This window comes from Cyphomyrmex costatus, unplaced genomic scaffold (genome assembly GCF_001594065.2).
Source record: "Cyphomyrmex costatus isolate MS0001 unplaced genomic scaffold, Ccosl1.0 scaffold28, whole genome shotgun sequence".
Lineage (NCBI taxonomy): Eukaryota > Metazoa > Arthropoda > Insecta > Hymenoptera > Formicidae > Cyphomyrmex > Cyphomyrmex costatus.
This window is the reverse complement of record NW_017276910.1, coordinates 50,925-75,422: the sequence shown is the minus strand read 5'-3', so window position 1 is coordinate 75,422 and position 24,498 is coordinate 50,925. Positions and strand designations below refer to the sequence as shown.

The following is a 24,498-nucleotide window of genomic DNA, read 5'->3' as shown; positions in this document are numbered from 1 at the left end:
GACCAACGGTTTCCGAGATATACTCACTTTAAAAATTGTTGATCTTCTGACAAATGTCGCTGTATCTTACAAACCGTTGGTCCAATCGCTTTTTCACCTGACTGTTTTCGATAGAACTCGTCGAGTACTATAAGAAACGCTACTCAGAACTACTCGGTACTCTCAAAAAAATTTTCAAAAGTTTCTACTATTTTTTTTAAACTTTATTATTCTTCAAAAATGTTTTTTATGTATCAAGAACTCTAGGTATTCACAAAATAGTTCTGTTAAGCTGATCAGAACTATGCGACCTTGAATTTCGTTAAAAAGTTAGCACCCCATTTTTAAATATTATTAAAAAATGATTATTAAGCGCATATGTCATTAAAAATCATAGAGAACTCTTCGTATCGTCAAAAAGAAGCAGAAATTATCATCAGAACTATTGTATCTAAAAATTAATTTTTCAAAAATTTTTAGTTTTTTTTTTATTATTCGAAAATTTTTTTTACATATCAGGAACTGTAGGCAATCGCAAATTGAAGCTATTAAGCCGCTCAGAACTATTCCACCTCGAAATTCGATAAAAAGTTAGCACCCCATTTTTAAAAAATGTAAAAGAAATGTTTATTGAGCGGAACTCTTGTTATTAACTATAGGGATCTCTTCGCCTCGTCAAAAGGAAGTGGGAACTCTAATCAGAACTCATGAGTACTATTGTTGGGATGCTAACTTAATATACCCTTCCTTTTGACTTATATGTCGAAAGATGAAAAAAAGATGCTTTTCTTTTTTAATCTTTCTTTCTGAATAAATAGTTTTAATATACATGTAACTTTATGTAAACACTTTTTATATTTCTCCAAAATTGAATGAGCTACTGTTTTACACAGCTCTCTGATTTTTGATAAAGCTGGTTTTAAACAGTTTTTTTTTATAGACTTATGCTTTTTTATTCGTTTCGCTTTATTAACGACTAGTATTTAATAATTTAATTTAAATGCGTTTTATGTTTCCACTGAAAATGGGATTTATGACGATTGATAAAAATTTTTTAACAGTCATTTATTAATTCAAGAATTGGAAATGGAATCCTCGAAACATTTCGCAAGAGTGCTCTATCGGAGACGTGATAGCATGCGAGACAAAAAGAGTCCGTTTACTTTATACTATTCTAAAAAGAGTTTTATGTGTTATTTTATCATAATGGTCTTTGCAATAATAAAATCATGGATCTTAAGCCCTGGTAGGTTTATTCCGTATTCTTATATTTATTCTCCGTATTCTTACGATTTCGTACGTTCTACAGTCGGCTGATTCGCCATGGACCGAGAACGAGAAGTAACCGCTATGGAAATCCACGAGATTTCCATAAAACAATTACACTGAGTTTCCGTTGTTTACCGGTCGCAGTAATGTCGTTCGTATAAATTCCATCCGACGAAACGTGCCCACAAGCAGAACACCAGCGTAAACACTCGCAATGCTAATCTCAACGCTATTAACGTTTGCACCAACATCATTAACCCTCGTAATTGTCAATTAATCGAATCCTGATCTGTATCATTTCCAGCTTCGCCGTTGTCTACATTACATGGCTACGTTTGTTCTCAGTTCTTGTAAGTGATAGGTTGATACGAGAAATCGTACACATTATTATATAAGAAATATTTTTTTCGCGATAAAAATCATTTTTAACTCGATTTATTTCGATAAAAATCATTCAATGAACGAAATTTTCTAGAATTTCGAGATTTTGTGAAGTTTTCTACATTCACGCAATTATACGGCTTAATTAATCCGTCATAATATTCGTAAAATCGTTTCATTGTGTGTGTGTTGATACAATTTTTACTTTAATTAATCCGTTACGAATTCGTTATAGTGTTCGTAAAATTATATTTCGTTACTGATGAAATTTTTACCTTAATTAATCTGTCATAAACCCGTTTTAATGTTTGCGAAATTATTTAATTACACGTTTAAATAAAAATTCTTTATTAAACGTATAAAACTATATATGCGCGACAGCAAGGAAGTACATATGTATGTAGAATGTTCTACGGATTTCCGAGCCTGAGTGGAATTCTGGAGGGTTTCCAATCTTGACTTCGTATGCAAGATTATGTAGATTAATCTATGAGATTAGTCGAAATCGTTCCCGATGTATTGCCCTGATAAATCGAGAGGATTAACCGAAGCGATGCGTAACAGATATACGTTTAACGAAACTTGTTCGCGTGATAATTTATTTTCGGGGGTGATACATTTGGCACGATTTATCAAAAACGACGATACGTCTAATCTCGACAATAACTCGCATTTTCCTACACGGCGTGTACATTCCCCTCGGGACTGCCACCGTTTTGCGCGAGAAATGGATCGTGGCAGTCGAGTTAAATATTCATTACTCGTAAAAAATGGACTCGGGCTGCCGGGAGTCATCATCAACGGGGCGCAAAACTCTCGGGCGTCGAGAGTAATTAACAACAACGCCGCGTTATCGCGGCCAGCTTTTCATTAGCGAGCTACGTGTTTCCGCGTCGCACGTGGCGCGAATATTATTGCCGCGAAACGATATTACAGCATCTCTCCGCGGCCGTTATCGCGACGATGCAGCGGGAGCACTGGTCGCGATAACTTTCCCGTCGTGTGTCCCTTTAATCGCGCCGATGGTTGACCGTTCATCACTGTGCCGAGCTCCTCGTTACCGCTGCGGACACAATCTCGCGTAGTGCTCACGTGTGTGTGTGCGTATATATACAGATATCGCCGTTCGTGCATGCATCACCGCGAAATCCGCAGTGGTCAACACACCGCAAATCCGCACTCGAGATACGACGCGCCTGTGTTCGATTCTAATCGCGTCCGATCGCATTCCGGGGGCTTTCCGCATTTTCCGTAGCCATGGGCGGGCTTACTGTTTCGCTTAAAGCGCGTTTCGGTGGGTCCGCACCCCGCATATATGAGCATGCACGGTGATCGATAAAGGGCGGATGGAAGAGAGGCCCCGAGAGCTCGAGAGACTCTCGTTGTTGAACATTTCACTTATGATTATGTAGCGTTGACAGACATTTCCTCTTATTATGATTGAAAACAATATTACGGAGCGTATTAATCCGTTGGTTAGAATATTAAAGTGATTTAGAATTCTTTGAATAAAAGTTTAAACGTTTTCTTCTTTTATGTGTTACAATTAACTTATACATTCGAGAAACTTTGAGATAATTATGAAATTAACATGAAAAAAGATGTAAGGTTTCTTTCGACATATCTTTTGCCCGCATTTTCCAAATTAATTAGGACCATGATGGTGTTTACAATAAAGTTTATCATATACAGCAGATATATTATTATTATTATATTATTATATATAAATGAATACATATACGTTATTCTCCGATAAATATTTTATCATGTACATTAGCGTTGTTACACATTCACAGATAAAGCGGATTAACAATGGAAACGTTCATACCGGTGATATATTCATAAATACGATCATTCCATTCTCATAAAGTTTCACAGAGCGCGTACCTGCGTACTTTAAACACCCTCGATCACGTTCCGCGGATCACCGTATTTGCTATAGTGTGAAAGCCCGTTATGGCACGAATCAATAGAATTTTATTGATAAATACAGCGTCGAGCAAAGCAATGCTTGCTGCCGAGCCCATAATTTTCTTTATATGTTCTCACTTAAAATTTGATTCTTACAATTCGAAATTGTGACTATTTTGCCGCAATTTACAATTTCTATATTAAACTTGTATAAACAGTTTTATTCATGGTTATGTGTATGTATGTGTGTAGGGAAGGGGAGTTAGGAAGGGTTTCTTGACAGCAAATATTACTAAAATTAAAATTAAGATAATTATCATTTAGTACAATTAATTGATCGTCACACGACAACAAAATTCACATTTAAATATATTAATTTATATATTGGATTATAATTACCGCGTTGTCTGACATATTAATGGTTCTGAAAAAGTCATTTTTAATACAGAATCTCTGTTACAATTGATAAATAACGGAAGCACGTCCAAGTATCTACCGCGTGACGAGTGATGTGGAAAGAGGAACGTTGCTTGTCTATTGCTATTTGTCACCCACCGAATGGTGTACGATGGGTTTTGCATAATCGGATGGGTATTCTCGCGCGACCGTAGGTCTCGCACGATCAAAATAATTCCGCGTGTCGCGGTTTGTAAATAACCGCATGCCGCGTCTATTGTATCGCGCTCCCCAATATTGCACGGGCATTCCCACGGATAACACGTGTGGGAGTCGAACGTGGTTCGTGAATACAGTCAATCACGGCAATTTGCATCTCTCCTGTCTGCCTCGCGTTCCCTCGGTCCTCCTCTGCTTGTCAAACCTTGTGCCTTTGGCGCAAATCACGTCTGATTGAGATTTCGGGCCACATTCGTGAATAGAACTTGATTTATTCCTATATACGCGCGTCGGCAGATCTCTTCGGGATCACGTAATCCAAGCGTATCAAACCACTGTGTGGCATTATACGGAATAATTTTTGATAAGTCAAGAAATAAGCGCGGTAGATACTTGAGCAGCAATTTTCGTGGCATTCAGTTAAAATAAAGGAAACAAGGAGAAGTTTATTGTTCCGAGTTTGAAAATGTTTAATAACTACGGAAACCTTGTCATTTTGCGTTATTTTTGTAACACTTTACCGACAATGAGATTTTCAATGTTTTGCGATTACTGAAATTTCGTGGGGCTCTAAGCGTCCAAATATCTGTGTATAAATACCTCTGTTCATAAAAACAATGTTACTTTTAGGGTAACGCTGAAGTTTCGGGAAAAATTTACGTGGTGTAATAAATTCGCGAAGTTCATTCTGACGATGTTTATCGCTTCCATTACTTTCGGCGCCAGCCGAAATGGCCTCTGCAGCCGGGGCGACGTATCGCGATGCATCGAGTGCGATGATAGTTCAGAAAAATATTGCTGTAATAAATTATTTAGAAATAAACCGAAGGCTCGATACGCAATATCAACCCCCCATCAACGAAGGAACTCGCTTTGGAAATTAAATTTTTTTGCGCGTACATCTAACTTATATATGCATAGCTTATATCCTATACACATTTATATGTATGAACGTGATGTAAGAATTGATCGGAATCGCGGAAAACAGATCATTTGGAATTAACATATATTTTTTTTAATTCTCTAGTATAATATTGCATATTTGCAACATTTATTTTCTTTATTATATTCAATTAAATAATTAATTTATTTATAACTTTAAATCCATATATTGTGGCAGAATATATATTTTTGTAGGAAAGAGGAGAAATAAATTGTATATTTTCATTTTAAACGCAGAAAATATAATAAATTGCAGCTAAAAGGGACAAATATAAATTGTTGATACATTTTGATTCAGTCTGATACATTTTTGTACGTTAGGTTGGTATAAAATTTTTTTAAATCCTGGCAACACACACTGAAAATAATTAAAAGGTTCCACATTAGGATTTACGACGTACACGACACAAGAGACCGTTATTGATTGTCGATTCACGCGGCGACTGGCGGGCGAGAAAAGCGAATTACCTACTCTTTGCTCTTGCTGGCGAGGCCCGGGGAAGAAAGGTTTCCCAGGTACTTAGGACTGGCTATAACACCACAGACACATTGCACGTCCGGCGCACCGGTGCACCGCAGCCGTTTTCGTTTTAATTCAAGTGGCACGGCTGGCATTAGCACTCCGTGGAAAAAGGCAGGAACCCGCCGCGCCTAGCGGTATGCAACGATCGTTCGTTTTCTACACGTGTGCAACGGGCTGACAGTATAACTGCGATCCGCGGTGAAAAGTCGACGACGACGTGCACGTGTCCATAAAAATATTGTCCACATCGTGGAAGGCACTCGCGCGTAACATACGAGACAGAACTGCCTTTGACTACGTGTCGTTCAATTTTGTTCATAGTTCTATTTGATCGAGTGATCCTGACGTCTTATAAGTTAGCGGAACAAATGAGCTACGAATAGAAAATGTTAGTTAAAAATCGATTCTGCTCACTTTGTTCCGTTAACTCGTATGACGTGTGATCCTGCATTGTAATGTTGTATTTTCTCCCCGTGACAAATCTCTCTGCTCGAGATTATTCTGAACATTGGATGTGAGAAGGTTTAAATAAATAAATTATGAAAGACATTTGTTTGAGGTCGTGAGAATAATCGCCCGACGCAGTTATCTGTAAGGAATAAAATCAAAGAGTTTGAATTTCGTGCTTCAATGATATTTAACTGAACAAATTTAGATAATAGTATATAAATAAAGAATATAAATATTATATATATTAATTTTTTGAAAATAAAATTATTATTAAATTAACAGAATTTCTGTGGAAAGTATCATGATTTTCTTTTCTTTTTATAGGACAGCAGAATATCATATTCTCTAATAGTTGAATAATTGAAGATTAATCTTAATAAAATGGAAGAAAGTCATTCCATATATATATAATGTAAAAGTTGTTACAAAAGGTTTTAAAGCGCTTTAAAAGCTCGCTAGATTGCCAAGTTATAATCGCTAAAAACAGTTTGCAAGATTTTAATCCAATTCGCTCTTGTGATGCATTTTATCTCACGGAAAAAACTCATGTGCATATTATATGTATTTTAAATACAAGTAAACAGCGAAACACTCTCTCGTAAACATTTCAATAATTTCTCTCCAGATCAAATATGCTTAGGATTATATAAATCACGCATTAAACAGAGATATAAGATATTATAAAAAATATCGTTTTCGTATAAAATGTTTTTAAATTTTAATATATATGTGTAGTAGATTAAATTACAGATAAAGAATGATATATAAACGAATGGTCACTCTACCATTAACAACCTGTTTTTAGAATTTTGAGATGGAATTCTGTCTCTCGTTCTCAAAGAATTATATTCCTAATACATTTCAAAAAGTTTTATAACAGAAAGCGAGAGAGATATGTATGATTTAAAAAATATAGAAAATAGACATTTAAAGATATAGAATATTTAATTATTTACTTTGCTTTTTTGTTACAGAAATTAATTATAATCTTTTTTTTTATTATTATACATTAAAAGAATCAATTTTTAAAACAATTTTTTTTTAATCAATAATAAAATAAATAGCAGTTAAAATGATTTTATAAAATAAAATTATTTCTTCTTGAGAGAATCTTTACAATCGGGATTGATTTGAGCTTCAATATTTTTCGATAAAACTCTTGAGACGTTATCAAGAAATGTTAAGAAAATATTTGCTTCTAGGAAAAAATCTTTTTCATAGAAATTTTCAAGTCTTTAGAATTCTCTGCAGTTATTTTCTTCAGAAACATAAAATAAACGAGTGGAATAAAAAAAGGAATAAAACAAAATACATATAGAAGAAGTAATATGAGATTAAGGAAAATCAAAGTAATTTTCTGGTTCTCCGATATTAAAATGGAACTTTTTCTTGTTGCAGAAGTCGAGGAGCGCTTCGGTGGGAAAGCGCGCGGCGGTAAATTAGCGCGTCGTGCGCGCTCCTTCAAGGAGGATTTTCTGGAAAAGCTCTCTCACATGCGTTCTCCTGGTAGCGGCAGCGGTGGCGGTGGTGGAGGCAGCGGGGCGGCCACGAGAGCCGCCTCGCCCTCATCACCGCGTACGCCGCGGGACAAAAGTGCCCCGGGCACTAACGATTCCGGCACCGCTCTGGATAAGAATCCCCTACGCGACTTGCACATCCACGTACGGCAGGTACAGCTGGCATTGCTTCACTTTCGAGATGTCGTATCCAAGAAGAAGCTCGAGATGCTGCCCGGGAACGGCACGATTGTCCTTGATACCATTACCACGATACATAACGCGTTAAAATCTTATCTGCTCTACGAGAACAGGTGATTGTTTTGCATGCATAATAATAGATTTCATTACCTGATAATTAACCCGTCTGAAGCTGGCCATCCAATATTAAAAAATCGATTTTTTTTCTTCATGCATTCGTTTGCTCATCGTTTGCTCACAAATCTTTTGAACTAAGGGTGAGCAAACGAAAATTTCAACTGAGCATTCGTGAGCAAACGATTAGCAAACGAATGCATGAAGAAAAAAATCGATTTTTTAATATTGGGGGGCCAGCTTCACACGGGTTGATAATTGATTTATAAAAGAATATAAAGGAAATATTAGAATAATATTTGAAAAGTCAATTTTATCATTTTACTCATTCTTTATTATTCTGCTTATTTTATTAAATAGTATTATTCAATATTGTGCATTTAATGATGTAAGAGATTTTGTTTGAACATTGAAAGTATTTAGATTTAAATTGCAGAAAAGAAAGTTGATTTATGTCTTTACCTTTTCTCGATCCTGTACCCTGGCACTTGCAGCTCCACATTGGGATCTGCCACGAATCAAGTGTATCAAGCGTTAGCACAATTGCTGAAACTCTGCGACGATGTGCTACTGCATGGTGATCAATCTTCCGCCTTGGACACCGAAAACGTGACGCACGTTATTGGACTGGTCGAGGAAGCAGTGAAAAATCTAGTAGCTCTGGCGCATGAGAAAATCGCTAACAAACAGAAACCCCCGTCTACTACAAATAATAATAGGTAATTTTTGCAGTAACAATTAATTAAATTTTAGTATAATATATCTTGAAATTGCGAAAAAGAATTGTTACCAAAATAAAAATAGTACATTAGAATCACATTACCTTGTAAAAAATTTTCCTCTTTTACATAATATCCCTAATCAAATTTAATATAAATATAAAATATGTATGTCTGAATACATTTATAATAGAGCTAGGGAAATATAATAGGAACAATGGAAAATAATATTTAATTATAACATAAATACATAATATTTAATAAAATACATAATATAATATTTAATTATAATATAAACTTCAATATGCTTGATATATGATAGGAAATTATATGTGATTGATTATATATTAATTATTATCTGATATGAAATATTTTCGCGAATATTATAAAATGTATGTTAATATTAAATAAAACTGAATATTATGAATAATCTACTCTAAAAAGATGATGGAAGGATAAATTATAAATGAAATCGATACAAGATTTGCTCAAAATGAGCTAAATCCAATATAACGTATTGTACATTAAAAATTATAGAACTTCCGGGTATGGATCAGAATTAACGCAAAGAAATTCTCTACCGGATATTCCGTTGACACCAAGAGAACGGCAGATCTTGGAACAAACGGCAGCAAGTAGTAGCTTGGTTCGCAGTTCGCATAGTTCCGAGTCGATTTTACGGGATTCTAGTCCACCCCCGAAGCCCCCTCTACCTGACAGGTAACATTTGTTTCACTATAAAAAGGAGAATAATAAATTACTTGTCTTTGGAAGTTGAACGTAGAAACGCTCGATACCTTGTAGAACAAATGTATGTTTGTCGGAGGAAAACAGCTCTTCTGGCACACCTCCTCCGTTACCACCGAAGAGACGAACGAGAACTCAACAGCTCCTCGACGAATCAGAGGGTCTTCTGACGTCTAGTCTCGATAGGGTATCCCTCCGTAGTCGATCTCCAGAGGATTCATCATCTCTTCTGAGTGCATCAGCCGGTAGTTTGGATTCGGCTCTGAATCATTCCCGAGACGAAGACGAGATTCGAGCTATAATGGGACCAAATGACGAATCTTTGAATGATAGTATGGACCTAAGTCTTATGGCTACTATTCAAGGTAACGTTCGAACAATTTATATTAAATTGTTTGTTTTTGTAATGGTATTATTCGAGTGTTCTACATTAAAATTTATTTTTAATTATTGCTTAAATATAATTGTTAATTGTTAACAAAGTTTTTATGCACGTAATACAATAATAAAATTATATTAATTAGATTTTGCTCGTTTTTTGCAATGCAAAGTATAAAGAAACAACGGTCTAAATCGAAGCGTAATAAAATTTTTTATATAAAATAAATTTATAGTTTATAGCCAACAATTTCACAACTATATTTTTGATTTATTTAACGAGCAGACATGGGTTACTAACATTTTGTAAACTATATATAAATTTATTTTATATAAAAAAATCTTATTACCGCTCGATTTAGACCCTTGTTTCTTTAAAATTATATTATCTTATATTACATAACATAAATGTCATTTTAGTGCGATCATATTATTATTTATCGAGTTTCGCGATTAGATTCCGTCAATAATGTCTGAAATGGTCTCTGTGAGAGAATTGTCGTAAATTCATTCCCATATGCGTAAAATGAATGGTCCATGGTCGACGCTTACTCAGCATATTAGTTTGGCATACTACTTGCCTTGGTTTCTGTGTCAGTCTACAATCGAACGTTCATTCGAGCATACAAATAAATTTCTATTGTTCGTATTTTTTTTATTAATAGTATTTTTAAAAATCTACGATTATTATGGATTCAAGATTTTCTCGTGTTTTAAATACTTTAGTCATTAATAAACGGTTGAAGTTTATGACGTTAAATATAAACTGTGAAGGTATTTTAGAAGTTTTACGCAATGTTGGATATATAGAGTATTAGTGAAATAATTAATTTTTACGCCATTTTTATAAAGTAAAAACTATTATTAATACTTCTTAGGAAGAATGTGTGTATTATTATTGTTATATGTATTTTTAATATATATATTAAATTGAATTTGTGTTATTTTTTTATATTTGTCATGATATTAGATTATAGGTTTTTTTTGCAAAGTAACGTATATTCTGTATTATTGTAGGCATGCAAGTTAATGGTACATCAAACTGTAATTGCTGGGATGGTTCTGAAACTAATATACCAAGTACTATGTTGCTAGGCCAGCAAACACCTCAAGAAATGCTTAATCCATTTACTGGTGTGTAATTTTTTTATTATTAAAAATATTATAAATTTTTTATTATATTCTTAGAATAAATAATTTATTTATGAGAGAGAGAGAGAGAAGAAAATTGATTAATTAGTAATATTGATCAATTAATAATTAAAATTATATATATGTAGCAATAATAAGTTAAGAAAAGTTTATTTCAGTAACATAAATTAACAGAAACATTTAAAACTATCGTTTTAATCGTTGAGTTATATAACTTTTTTTACTCAAGTATTTCCAATTATTTATAAACATTGAAAAAGGAAAAAAATGCGAAGCTAAAATTACGCAAGAATTCTGAAAATAGTTAGTGGAACAAGTTGCGTAGGTAGCATCAACCTTCCAGCCGCGTGAATAAACAGTATCGTACAGATCTTCATCCAAAGCACAGCAAAATCAAGAGAAATATCATTCTTTTTTTTCATATATCGTAGTAGTAGCATAGATATTTTGTGAAATGTCATATAGATCTAATTTTAGTTGGGAAAATGTTAAAATGTTTTTTCGTAAGTAAAAACTTGACAATTTTTGTAAATTTATTTATAATGTCCTTTTTATTTTAGATTCTTAATAAGATTGATTTCGAATAAATTTTGTTTTAGGTATAGAAGGAAAGATGGAACGATTGTCTACTCAAACGCAGGAATCGGGCTTTGTTTCTATGCATTCTCAACGAAGCTCATCCCAAAGTTATACCACTGCGTCCAGCTTGACGTCAAAGAGATCGTCGCAGCAGAGCAGCATTAGTTATAATTCTCAATCATTTAGTGCACAGCAACAGTCGTTCTCTCAGACCAAATTATCATCAGACAGTAACGGCTCTATTTTTACACAGAAAATGAGTAGTTCCAAAAGTACTACTAGCACGACTAACATGTCTGGAAATGGAGACTCAGCTTTATTAGAGAAACTGGTAAATGTGGGTGTTGTTATATTTTATGTTTCTATTTTATTTTTATTTGCTTTTATGTGCTTTAATTTTTTAAGTATATTTAATAATTTGATATATCTGTGATATTTAAGGAAATGGAATCGATAGTTACATCTGATTCTAACGGAGCGCCTCCAGCATTGCCAGAGAAGCGATCCAAGCGAAGAAAAGAACGACAGCCGTCACAGTACGATAATGTACCAGAAAATGAGCATTTATCCACATGCACTTTACATACTAGTAACGGAGATAGTCCGGATACCAACAAACCACCTCCTTTGCCTTTAAAGAAGCGGCATAGTAAGTAATCTTTTTATTAATTTTATTAACATCGGTAATGAGATAAAAGAAATCAGCAGAGTACTTAACAACATATAGTTGACGCTTTATATTTCACTGTCAATTTTAAGATACACGAATTTTGAAAAATACCAAATTAATAAATACTCCTCGCAAGCTAATGTAATAATTTTGCATAATGATATTATAATCTTTATGTTTAATTAAAATACAATATATGAACACCCAAGTATAATATCAAATAAAATAGTAGATATATTAGACATTCCAAATTACCTTTTGGTAGTAAATTAAAACTGATGCAATGTTTTGTATCCCCTAGTGTTCCAATCAGTGGCATATTCTGGTAAGTGGGATCCTGCCCACGTAATTCAACTACCCCTTCGGCAAATATTTTCACGCTAAGTTAATATCCTATGTTTCACACATTTACATTCCAGGCTTTTCTTACAGCATGTTTACTGTTCTATTTTTATTAATTATTTTCCTTTTATCTTTGATATTTTTATAATATGACATCATCTGATATTGAGTTTGAATTTTTATTGATAATTACAGCTTATTCGTGGCTTACTTTTAATTTAATATAATTGATATGTACAATAATGCGGAAGTTTTTGCTATAAGATGCTGAATATTATATTAATTAAAAAACATATTTTTTTATTAGTATAGTCTATAATGTATATCATATACATTAATATATTGTATATACATATTATATATACATAACGATTAATACTATTAATATTATCTGTTTATTTTATATTGCAATCTATTTCCACATTTGGTCTATTTAATATCTTTTATATACATTAAAAAGTACATTTTTCTTATGTAATTTAGGGGCAAATACCAATACATTTTTAATATTTGAAATGTGAAAAACTTTGCGAGTTTTATACAATTTATTAACACAAATGAATGAAAGGCAATTCTGGCGAATTTATGTAGGCGTTATATTCTTTTTCTAATTAATTTGACCTCTCTCACTAATAGTCAGTTAATAGTTACACTTCATCAGCTGTTGAACATACTTAAAGCTTAGTTTCCTTTCTTACGTCAAGACAAACGGACTTAAAATTAAAGAATGTAGTGAATACTAAAGTATAAGAACTGTGCATTAATGAAGTCTTTCTAATTTATATACTTTTAATTAAGTCTATAATTACTAAAGCACTTGTTTCTATCGTGCAATAGCACAAATTGGGTGTAACAAGTACATAATATTTATAGCCATACGTAAAATGCTATTTAAAAAATTTCACTTTCATGCCAGTGAGTTTTTCATTTTCACACATTGCTTATTGAAATAATAATTACACAAGATTTGTTTGTGCATCAGTGTTTTCATGCAATCCATACATATACCACATGTTTTAATATTTTATTGTTATATATATATATATATATATATATATATATATATATACTAAGAATAGTTATCTTTTTAATGAAACGTTAATTTATTTACTTGCACGTATTTCAGTTATGGCATACATGGAAATGTTCGGAAACTGCTCTCATAGTAATAATGATTTCATCTCTGGTCTTGGTACCCGTCATTCTGTAGCAGCTTACAATTCCATGCAAGCAGAATGGCAGCAACACGAGATGTCTCTTACTACAACCCAATCGTGTTCCTTTATGACGCACACTGTGACTACTCTACACGATAATTCAAGGTATTACTATATAGTTATATCGTTTATGTTATCGTTATTTCTTTTTTATATAAAGATATTTTTAATAAATAATATTGTTAAAAAAAATTGAATTATCATGAGATCGTATTTTTTCTAGCCTTTCTACAACTACGACGCCGAGCTTAGTAGAGACAACAAATAATTCTAGTCTGCCTCCAGCATTACCACCAAAGAGATCTCGTTCCATTAAATCAAACATTACACCTCCACCAATATCACCAAAACCCACTATTAGCATGCAGAGTATTCATAATTCAGATCCTCTCGTGACATCAACACCTCTAAAAACGGAGGAGCCAACACATGAGAAAAAAGATCTTACACCTTCTACTCCAGTAAAATTGGTAAACGTTAATGTAATAATTTTATTATTACACGTTATTATTATGAAATTGTAATTATATAATAGTTATTAAGTATTAATATTGTAATAATTTTATTTCAGAATAATAATGTTATTATGGATACAGTATTATCATCGTCTAGACCTGCTAGTAATGCACTTTCTTCCATATCAGTTGATGAAAATACTCTTGAGCTAAGAGATATTGATCAAGATGATAGCATTTTAGATGAATTAGATATTAACAAATATTTAGTATTTAAAAAACCAGATGAAGACGGTCCAGATATACGTGGTGGACATCCAGATGCATTATTAATCCATGCGACAAAAGCAAATAAACATGGTATATATACTTTTTCTTAATTCATTAAACTTAAGATATTGTGTATAAAGCTTGGAATTTTTATAAGTAATTTAATTTTATTAAAATTATAATATTTTTTAACATATGCTTATATCATTTATTTATCTTTTTATGCTGCATAGATGAAAAAGAATCAGGTAATTGATGAAATATTTAAAGTACAATTTTACATATAAAAATGATAAATATAATAAAAATGATGGATAAAAGTGGATAAATTTAACTTTAATAAAGACATTGCTCTTTTTGCAGATTTCCTGTATCAAGAAGCGTTTTTAACGACGTACAGAACTTTCGTACAACCATTAGAATTAATACGTAAACTACATAGACGTCATCAACGTTTTTCATGTTCTCCAGATGTTGTTAAACAAAGAGCCGCGCGTGAAGCATTTTCTTTACTTGTTAGAGTCGTTAGTGATTTAACGTAAGTAGAGACTCTATTGTCTATATTAATTACGCTTTCATATTCTTATAAAGTTTGATTACGATTTATAATGAAACTAATTATTTGCAGAATATCTGATCTTGATGACATTCTTTTGCAAACTTTAATGGAATTTGTACAGCAATTAGTGTGCAGCGGAGATCTCACTATGGCCAAAGCGTTGCGAGTTAAAATTTTAGAGAAGCACACTATGAAGCAATTACAAGCAGCACAACCAATTCTCTCGTCTCTAAGTGTTACAACGAAACAAGCTTCCCTATTAGATTTTAAAAGCGAACAGATTGCGGAACAAATGACACTACTTGATGCCGATTTGTTTATGAAAATAGAAATTCCGGAAGTGTTGATTTGGGCGCAAGAACAGAACGAAGAGAGAAGTCCGAATCTTACAAGATTTACTGAACATTTTAATAAAATGTCATACTGGGCACGATCTAGGATATTAGAACATCGATTAGAAAATGAAGCAAAAGATAGGGAAAAATATGTCGTAAAATTCATTAAAATAATGAAGCATCTTAGGAAAATTAATAATTTTAACAGCTATCTCGCATTATTATCTGCATTAGATAGTGCACCTATTAGGAGACTTGAATGGCAAAAGCACATTACGGAAGGTCTCAAGGAATATTGTGCTCTTATTGATAGCTCTAGCAGCTTCCGAGCTTATAGGCAAGCTTTGGCAGAAACACAACCGCCATGTATTCCTTACATGTAAGAGTATAAATATTTGTTGTTACTTAAAAATACAAAATTTCGTCTATCAAAAATATATCTGTATTTTTCTTGTTTTAGCGGACTTGTTTTGCAAGATCTTACATTTGTGCATATTGGAAATAATGATTTATTACCAGATGGCACTATCAATTTTTCTAAGAGATGGCAACAATTTAATATTGTTGAAAATATGAAAAGATTTAAGAAAGGGTAAGTGTTTACACTACAAACCATTAATAAATCTCAATGTTATAAGTATTACCACATATGATTATTATTTTACAGCACGTACTCTTTCAAAAAACACGAACGCATTATGACGTTTTTCAACAACTTCAGTGATTTCCTCTGTGAGGAGGCAATGTGGCAAATTTCCGAAAGCATCAAGCCACGTGGTGGCAAGAAAGCACAGCCGCAAAACTAGAATATACCTAACCCTTTCACTGCCTGCGTCTCGAAAGGCTGAAACGGTGAATTAGGAAGTTTATATTTATGTAGGTATGTATTTTTTGCGGAAAAAATAAACACAAGAAAAATTTTAGAACACTCTAACTAACAATAAGAGCGGTGAAAGGGTTAGCAAATCTATCCCTATCCTATATGATAACCTCTGTGAGGTTGTCTTATATATTATTAAATCACGTGAAAATTTTAGTATGCGTAACTGTAAACTTCATATTTAACACATTCAGTATGATATAATGCGTTATTTAACTTAAAATAATTACATTTGCGAGCATCAATCAGAAATTAAAACGCCAAAACTCGGATTGACTAGAGAAAATTTCGGTATGTAAGGTAAACTCGATATTTATCCCAGTGCATTTTAAACAATCTTTCCGTTTGCTACAAACCAACATAACGTATTTACTATGAGAATATGCAATATCTATACTTAACTACAAGCTGTAACAACATCGTAATATTAATGAAAGAAACCCCAATCTTCAGCTATTCTAGATACATTTTATTTATTTGCCTTTGCTAGCGAATTGTATAAAGTAGTACGTGTTCTTTTTTTCCTTTTTAATTTATTTAGATGTATACGAACGTCCATTTCTAGCTTTACATAGCGAATTTTGATCGTCAACAGAACACTGTTGATTACACAAGGATGAACACCAATTACGTTGATTAATGTAGGGCCATTGTAGTCTCGTGTTTGCGGTCTAGTACGTGCATATCGAGACACATGGTACGACTGAGCGAAACTCTTACATATACTATTGTATATGATGATAGAGAAAACACTTTTTTTGTTGACAACTTGTTAATAGGTCTCCGAGCTTTCAGCTTTAAATTACATAACTTACTTAGCGATTAGGTGAATTAAATATGAAAATTTAAATAACAGAAAATAAATTAAATACAAATTTGATTTAATTTAATAATTTTTATCACAGTTATATAGACAGTTCTCTTAAAAAAAATCCCAGTCTAATGTCTTCAAAATTGTAAATATATTTAAAAACATTTTTATATAATACATTCCGTAGAGCAAAAGAAAAAATCGAATTAATTTTTTTATTGTTAAAAATACGCTATATTTTTTGTATTTTGTTCTTTTAATATTTAAAAATGACAGTTGTGTAATATAAAAGGACTAAAAAGAGTCAAATAAATAGAAGTAATTTGTCAAAATTTCAAATAGAGTGATGAGCTACAATGATTTAATTATAAATTTTACTTTAACAATTCGACAAATTGACGTTACATTACATTACATAACACGCGACATGTTTCAGCTGTATGATTCAGCCCTCTTCAGATGCACAAATAAACTTATATAACAAAAATTTATCTTATGTTATAGAATAAAATATCGATATAAAATTAAGATATGGTATTTTGAAAAAAAAAAAAAGCGAATGGACATTCTGGACAAGATAAAATCGTCATTGTTCAACAAACGATTGAATGACCGATTGAAACAGTGTTTTACCATGTTCTGATGGCAGAAAAAAGAAATTTTTTAAATATATTTTAAGTAATATTTAACTCTTATTAGTCCTTTTATATCACACAACTATCATTTTTATATTATTAGTCTTTGTTTTTAAATATTATTTTTAATATTTAACATATATTGATACAGCTTTTACTCAGATAGATAGATATAACGGTATGAGAAGTTTGCCATGTAATAATTTAGCAGTTTGCATGTCGTCTTAAAGAATGAATCAAATGAATGAATCCGCCTTTTTACCCTTTTTAGTTTATTATTTAGCAAAATTATATTGTACTTTATATTTTTTTGTAATAATGTAAACGCATACACACACACACACACACACACACACACACACACACACACACACACTACAATTACAATTTATTGATTCCCAATTGTCATCCTTGATTTGTATACGCACATGTATAATATCAAGAGTTGTTAGTGTACCTACAGCAACAAAAAAGGCCTAAACATTTAGTTAACAATTGATGTCGTTCTAGTACGGGTATTAACAATCCAGACAAAGTAATTGCCAGGATAAATACGCAAAATTTTAAAAAGTAGTTATAAAGCTGCCATATATATGTAAAGAGTTAGTACCAATAGATTGAATTCTACAAAGCAGACTTTTATTCACAACTTAGATAAAAGATAAAATTTAATTTCTTTATTCTTGATAATTGATTACATTTATTTGATATTCATGACAACTGCGTATGAGAAATAAAAATTCCTGATTAAAAACTAATGTGATAAAATTGGCTAATATGCAGTGTAAGTGAAATTGTATATAACATTTTGTTCATGTTACTTATTAGCGATATAAAACGATTGTTTGTAAAATCTTTCGGAGAAATAATTAGCTATATGCATGATATGTCATAATACGTATGTATAACAGCGATATATATACATACATATATAGTATATTAGTACTACTTACCACATAAATCGTAAATGTTTAGTTCACACCGTGCGCGAATGAATGCGAGTGTACATCTTATGTTTTCGTCCACTCTAGCTAAAATTAAATGATTTATTCGAGATAGGAAGTAAACAGAGATCTATTAACGCTGTAAATAATTTAATTGTACACATAATTGAATTTACGCGCGAGTATTTACCATTATATCGATAATTATAAATGTACAGTATATTGTGTTGAATTAGTAATCTAAGTTGATCGAGAATCATTGTGATGTCATATTAGGTTCGCACGTACCGCACATGCATGATTTTTTTATATCGTTCTTATTCAATTACGTATTAAATGGCAAGCAAGGCACGCAGTCAATTTGTATTTTATCTACTTTTTTTTTATCTTTGTCAGATTATTTTCTCGAGGCAGCTATATTTTTACATATAGGCTTTTAATGACATCTTTATCTTCTGGTGTTGATATACAACTGATGTTTATATATTTTGTATGATATTTTTGGAAATTCTGGCGATAGTCGAAAGGCCTTCTTAAGACTATTGTACGTATCGGGACTGTATCATAATTTCTACAATCGCGCGAAGATTATATAAGTAAATATATAATTTTAAGTATTGTATTACCAAAAAAAAAAACGAGTGAGATGATCCATTAAATGTGCAACGAAGAAATTAGACTCGATTTATCGATTTAGATAGGCCAATTAAGCTGCTTTACGAGTAGGAAATTGAATTGCCAAGAAGAAACAATTACTGTAATTGCTTTCTTCTCGCGCTCGATACACGACTATAAACTAAAATAGCGAGTAACGTGGCTGTATCTTCTTTTTCTATTGTTTACTAAATGTTTTTAGCTTTGGGGGAACAGTCTGTAACGGAAATGGACTCTAAAGAGCAATCGCTGTTAACTTTAAAGTTACGAATACGTGTAATTTATTGCATATACTCGGACTCTGAGGCAAGGTTCATTCATAAACTCTCGAAAATTCAATCGTACAATATTTATTGCATTATGTATATATATATATATGTGTTGTTAATCTAGTCTAACAATACGAAACGAACCGCGTTGTCAATATCTCAATATACATTTCAGCGTTTAAAGTTCTAAAAAAAAAAAAAGTTTTTCCACATCTCGGAAAACGGGCTTGCGTCGGAATTGTTTGGCCCTCCCTCCCGTTGCGTGTTGGGCTTCCTTTTTTTCTTTTCGATCGGGCGTGTATTTGCGCACGGTCGAAACTCTGATGAAATCGAATCAAATAACTCGCCGAACAAATGGATTAACGTTTTTCTGCGTGTATCGTTGAAATGGAAGGCGATAAAACGAGGAACCCGGTCGACTCGGTCGATCTGCGATATCCCGCGTCGATTTGGGTCGGTCTTCGTCCGTATAATAGCGAATAAGTAAACCGAAATAAATAATAATCGCTATCGATGTGTTTTATCAAGTCCTTCGTCGAAAGATTTCATGTATGTAACTTTGCACTCGCGTAGATCTCACGGTAAATATTTAGGAAGTATCACGTATACATAGAAGTACGTATTGACGCTTTTCCTTGATTTACGTTTTGTATTTATTGCGCAGCGACAAAGATGACATATCCATAAAACTCTACTTATAGGACGGTAATTATTAGAGAAAGAAGAAGAAAGTAAGATGTGTGTATTAAAATACTATCTAAAATAATACAACTTTAATGGTCCAGAAATTTGTTCAGTTGCTTATGTCGTGTAATCGCAAACACGATAACAATCGTAATATATATTTTTTCGTTATATATATATATTTATACAGGTTGTTTTAGAAATAAAGAGATCGCCATTAACATATTCTGCTGATCAGAAGAATGGAAAAAAATCATATAAACATGAATTAAGAAACGCTTCCTGTGCGAGTCATGTTTTTATGTTTTTCATAATAATTATCATATCAATTGGTAAATATTACAATTGAATCATGGTCTGCACGTGTTATCCTGATTTAAACTCTTTGGATTTTTTTATTGAGAACATTTTAAGATGCTCTTTTTACTCTCTCTCTCCCTCTGCAGTGGAAATTCTCGAAAATCGTATCGCTTCATGTGATAAAATTAAAAAATGTTAAATATTTTGAATAATAATACATGTGAGAGAGACATGTATTATTACGAAAGAAAAGATGTTGCTAACATAGCAGCTTTAACGAAGTATTTTTACCAATTTTTACCGTAAACAAAAAGTATTTATAATTCGGAAAGCAGAGAACGCAATGAGAAATCACTGATTATTACTTCCCAGGATGTTGTACACAGAAAAATTTAAAATAAAAGGGTTTTAAATCCATAGCAACCCTTTGATGAGCAAGTCGGAATAGTTTTCTTTAGAAATCGCCAATGTCAAAGAGACCTAAAAAATAACACCTAAAATGACAATGAAAAATTCAGAAAAAAGTGTTTTTCGACTCACATTCATATATGTGACTTTTTCCTCATTCTTACTATAAATATGTAGAATATGCTTCTAAAATTGTGCCATTTATTTCTAAAGCATCCTGTAAACAGATATACACGCAGAGTGCAGAGGAAACAAATTACGTGCACTTCAAATAATCACAATTGTTAACTACGTTGAGAGGTGTTTTGATTAAAAGTATAAAATATTAATTATAATCTGAAGGAAGTGGCTTTTCAAGATGCGCATACAATCCAACGTGGAGGATACAGATTTAAATTCGCGGTCTAGTATCCGGACGTCTCCGTGGAATAATAGTCAATAAAGAAATTAGCAATTCAGTCTGAACGTAAAAAGAGAAACGAAAGAGAAAGTATAGCGGTATAAAATCGATGCTTCAAGTGCTCACATTTTGAATATAAGCAATATCTCGCTGCATTTAACAGGTAACTCCCTTCGAGCTCGGTGTCATACAAATACATCTACTTCGCACAATCGCTAGATAACAATGGGATTGGAACTCTTGGAATTTATTAAAATATACATCATACACCGCGATGCAAGAAGGGATTCGGTCGAGATACGTTCTCCTCGATCGCTTCTCTATTGACGGCGTCGAATTTTTGTATACTCGTGATAACGCGTATATTCAATATTCGTATATCTCTCGAAAGCATCTATAGAGCGTACTTTTTAGACCGTTTAAACGTGTCGAGAGGAAGGCGAACATGTGGCGACGGGCACCATTTAATATTTTACGGAATATATATGTATTATTCGTAAGGATTTACAAAACTGTGCACCATAACGAGATATATACAATTGTCGAGAAAAAAAAACGGAAGCGAACAATTGATTAAGCATATCAAATAAGTACGTGATATTACTAAGTGTCACCACGACGTCCCTCTTGACTGTAATGATATAGCCGTGGCAAGTTTCAACCGAGACACACGGCTGAAATATACATCCTGCTCATACGCGTTTTCATCGTATGTATAACTTTATTCCGTAGTCTATCGTCATATTTTTCTATCTGTATTTTTTAGTACAGTCCATACACCGCGACGTGTACGTCACGGGTACGAAGGATACAATTTGTATTCGGACGATCTTTCCATGTCGACGCAATTAATGTCATTTCGCGAAACTTGTATATCTTATGCAGATATATATATTTTCCTCTTCCCCCCTCTTGTATTACGGACGATTTGTGTGCGTAAAGAGTTTTGGATCAAATGTTATTGCTTTCTTTGTAATGAATGTACGGAGAAATGAAATAAAAATGTGTTAGTCGATGGTACTTTTGAAGTTCTGCAGCTAATTGCGTTCTTGCTTACCTTCAATAGAAACAAACAGAAAAAAATCGGTGCAGCATTAGAGAACCAAAAATTTATAACTGTTATGTATGCCTGTCTAATATGTGTAACATTTATGAAAAATAATAGCTGTAATAACAGGATATTGTATTTTAAAGTATTCTCTTAATTGAAGAAACAGAATTTTGATGTTTTTATATAATAAAAAAATACTTTTTTTATTTTTAAAAATATTTTATTAATTAAATTTTAAAGCTTTTTTTAATTTTTATTTTCAAATATGCTTTATTAGAAATTATAAAATATCAGTAGCTTTTTATATCGTAATTAATATTGAGAAATCGGTTGTGTATATATTTATGGTCAACGAACTATTTAACCATGATAAGATATCAATTAGCAATTTATTGCTTTTTCATAAAATACAGTTTGAAGACTATAATACAAATAGAGAAAAATGAGAGAGAAAGAGAAACTAAAGTTACAACAAATGACAAAAAATTCAAATATTGCAGAAACATTATAACATAACAGAACATGTGTGATGTAATATAAATACTATTCATATATATTACAACTCATATGTATTATACATTATATCAACTCTGCTGTTTTTCTTATGTATCTATTACATTACTCGAGACTACTCCTATTTTCACGAATCTGCTGGTTCAAATGAATAGTGTATTACATTCTCCTTGGGATACTGTCTCTCCAACTATAACATATATTGGTAAAGTACTAAAATATCTAAACCAATCACTGATTTGTAACATGATATTAAAAACGTTTTTGGAATACTGACCCTTGGATGAACAGCAGGATAAGGCTGTACCAAGTAACTGATTCCTATTATAGTAATCATAGTTGCAAGCCATATTGCAGATCCTAAATATGGATTAATCCTGTACTTAACGCCATAACTGAAACGATCTTGACCCATAATTTCAAAATCAGAATGTAGCTAAAAAGAAGAAATAAAAGAGATGCATAAGAACACAACAAATCAATTTCAGAAGTCTGTATATGTAGACTCACCGTTTCATGATAACTTTTCCTAAATATCGGTATGTCATATGGATAGTATGGATCTTTAGCAGCCGGTCCTATCATGGGTAGTTTTGGATAGTCACCTACGTATTTCTCATTATTGGAATAAGGTTGATATTTCTTAGGATGCAAATGATATTTCTCGGCGATCTTGTCATGATCTTTTTCTGAGTATTTTTCTGGCTTCCAGAGGTAGTTCCATGGAAGCGCTGATAACAAACGCAACATTGATCACAGTTTCATCCTTGCTACATAATTATTATAAGACGAATCTTTTAATATTCAATACATTTCTAAACATTTTTTTATCTGTATATTAGGTTTCACTGTGTATTTCATTGAACATGAAACAATAATTTAATAATAATAATAAATAATAATAATTAAAGCGCTAATTTAATTATATAATAACAGCAGTCCTAACCTCATTACGGTATTTGTTGGAGCAACAACTTTATTTATATAAAATGTGAGAAATTCAATGTACAAATTGAAAAGGACATGCATAGTTACTTACGTTTGTCAGAAGAACATCTCACTGCAGTATACAAACACGCTTTGTTTCTCAACAGTTGAATTGACAGCTTACTGATCCCTCTGGTCAGAGCCATTTTGTCGCTCTGGAATGTGCGTTCCAAAATCTTTCTAATTTCTGCTCCATCCTGGACTTCAAATCAAATTTGAACGGATCCAACAAGAAATGACTTGAAATCAATTTGATCTCGAATTGATGTCAAAGTTCATCAATTCGATGTCGAATCGACATCGATTCGATGAATCATTTCTCGCTGAAATATTTTAAGGATTCCTGAATATACGTATTGTCCACAGCATAGTTCGATAAACTAGGTCGTGTTTCAATAGCATTTTCGTTACGATCGTTGAGTCAATTGTCGGTCGACTTGTCGTTTTTTATATTGGATTAAAGAAAATTAATTGCCGATTACTTGATAACGCGGTTCAATATCGTTTTGCTCGAAATCTATAGGAAAATATGCATATCGTGACATGCATATTTTTTATAGAGGAATATTCTATTTTTCATTATCCTTGGCTCGCGTTCTCGACTCGCTGCGGAAGCGATGCGAACGCCATTCACGCCATGTTCGGTGATTGGTTGGCG

General features: G+C 32.5%; 2 protein-coding genes across 2 annotated transcripts in view; one reads left to right on the top strand and one right to left on the bottom strand.

The window, feature by feature from the left end:
- Window positions 1-16,888, top strand: part of C3G (C3G guanyl-nucleotide exchange factor) — a 61,158-nt gene extending 44,270 nt beyond the window's left edge. The window contains 16 exon segments of the mRNA XM_018541205.1: window positions 7,469-7,880; window positions 8,376-8,600; window positions 9,138-9,320; window positions 9,405-9,712; window positions 10,743-10,859; window positions 11,477-11,793; window positions 11,898-12,105; window positions 12,428-12,451; window positions 13,595-13,790; window positions 13,909-14,155; window positions 14,257-14,500; window positions 14,644-14,658; window positions 14,774-14,948; window positions 15,039-15,683; window positions 15,765-15,896; window positions 15,972-16,888. Coding sequence (XP_018396707.1) covers window positions 7,469-7,880; window positions 8,376-8,600; window positions 9,138-9,320; window positions 9,405-9,712; window positions 10,743-10,859; window positions 11,477-11,793; window positions 11,898-12,105; window positions 12,428-12,451; window positions 13,595-13,790; window positions 13,909-14,155; window positions 14,257-14,500; window positions 14,644-14,658; window positions 14,774-14,948; window positions 15,039-15,683; window positions 15,765-15,896; window positions 15,972-16,110 — 3,587 coding nt within the window. The 3' untranslated portion in view covers window positions 16,111-16,888.
- Window positions 16,889-22,910: 6,022 nt separating this feature from the next.
- Window positions 22,911-23,992, bottom strand: ND-ASHI (NADH:ubiquinone oxidoreductase subunit ASHI). The gene is made up of 4 exons (XM_018541236.1): window positions 23,893-23,992; window positions 23,364-23,584; window positions 23,131-23,289; window positions 22,911-23,043 (listed from the first exon to the last, which is right to left on the bottom strand). The coding sequence occupies exons 1-4, from the start codon at window positions 23,984-23,986 to the stop codon at window positions 22,981-22,983; spliced, it is 537 nt and encodes a 178-aa protein (XP_018396738.1). The 5' UTR covers window positions 23,987-23,992; the 3' UTR covers window positions 22,911-22,980.
- Window positions 23,993-24,498: the final 506 nt, after the last annotated feature.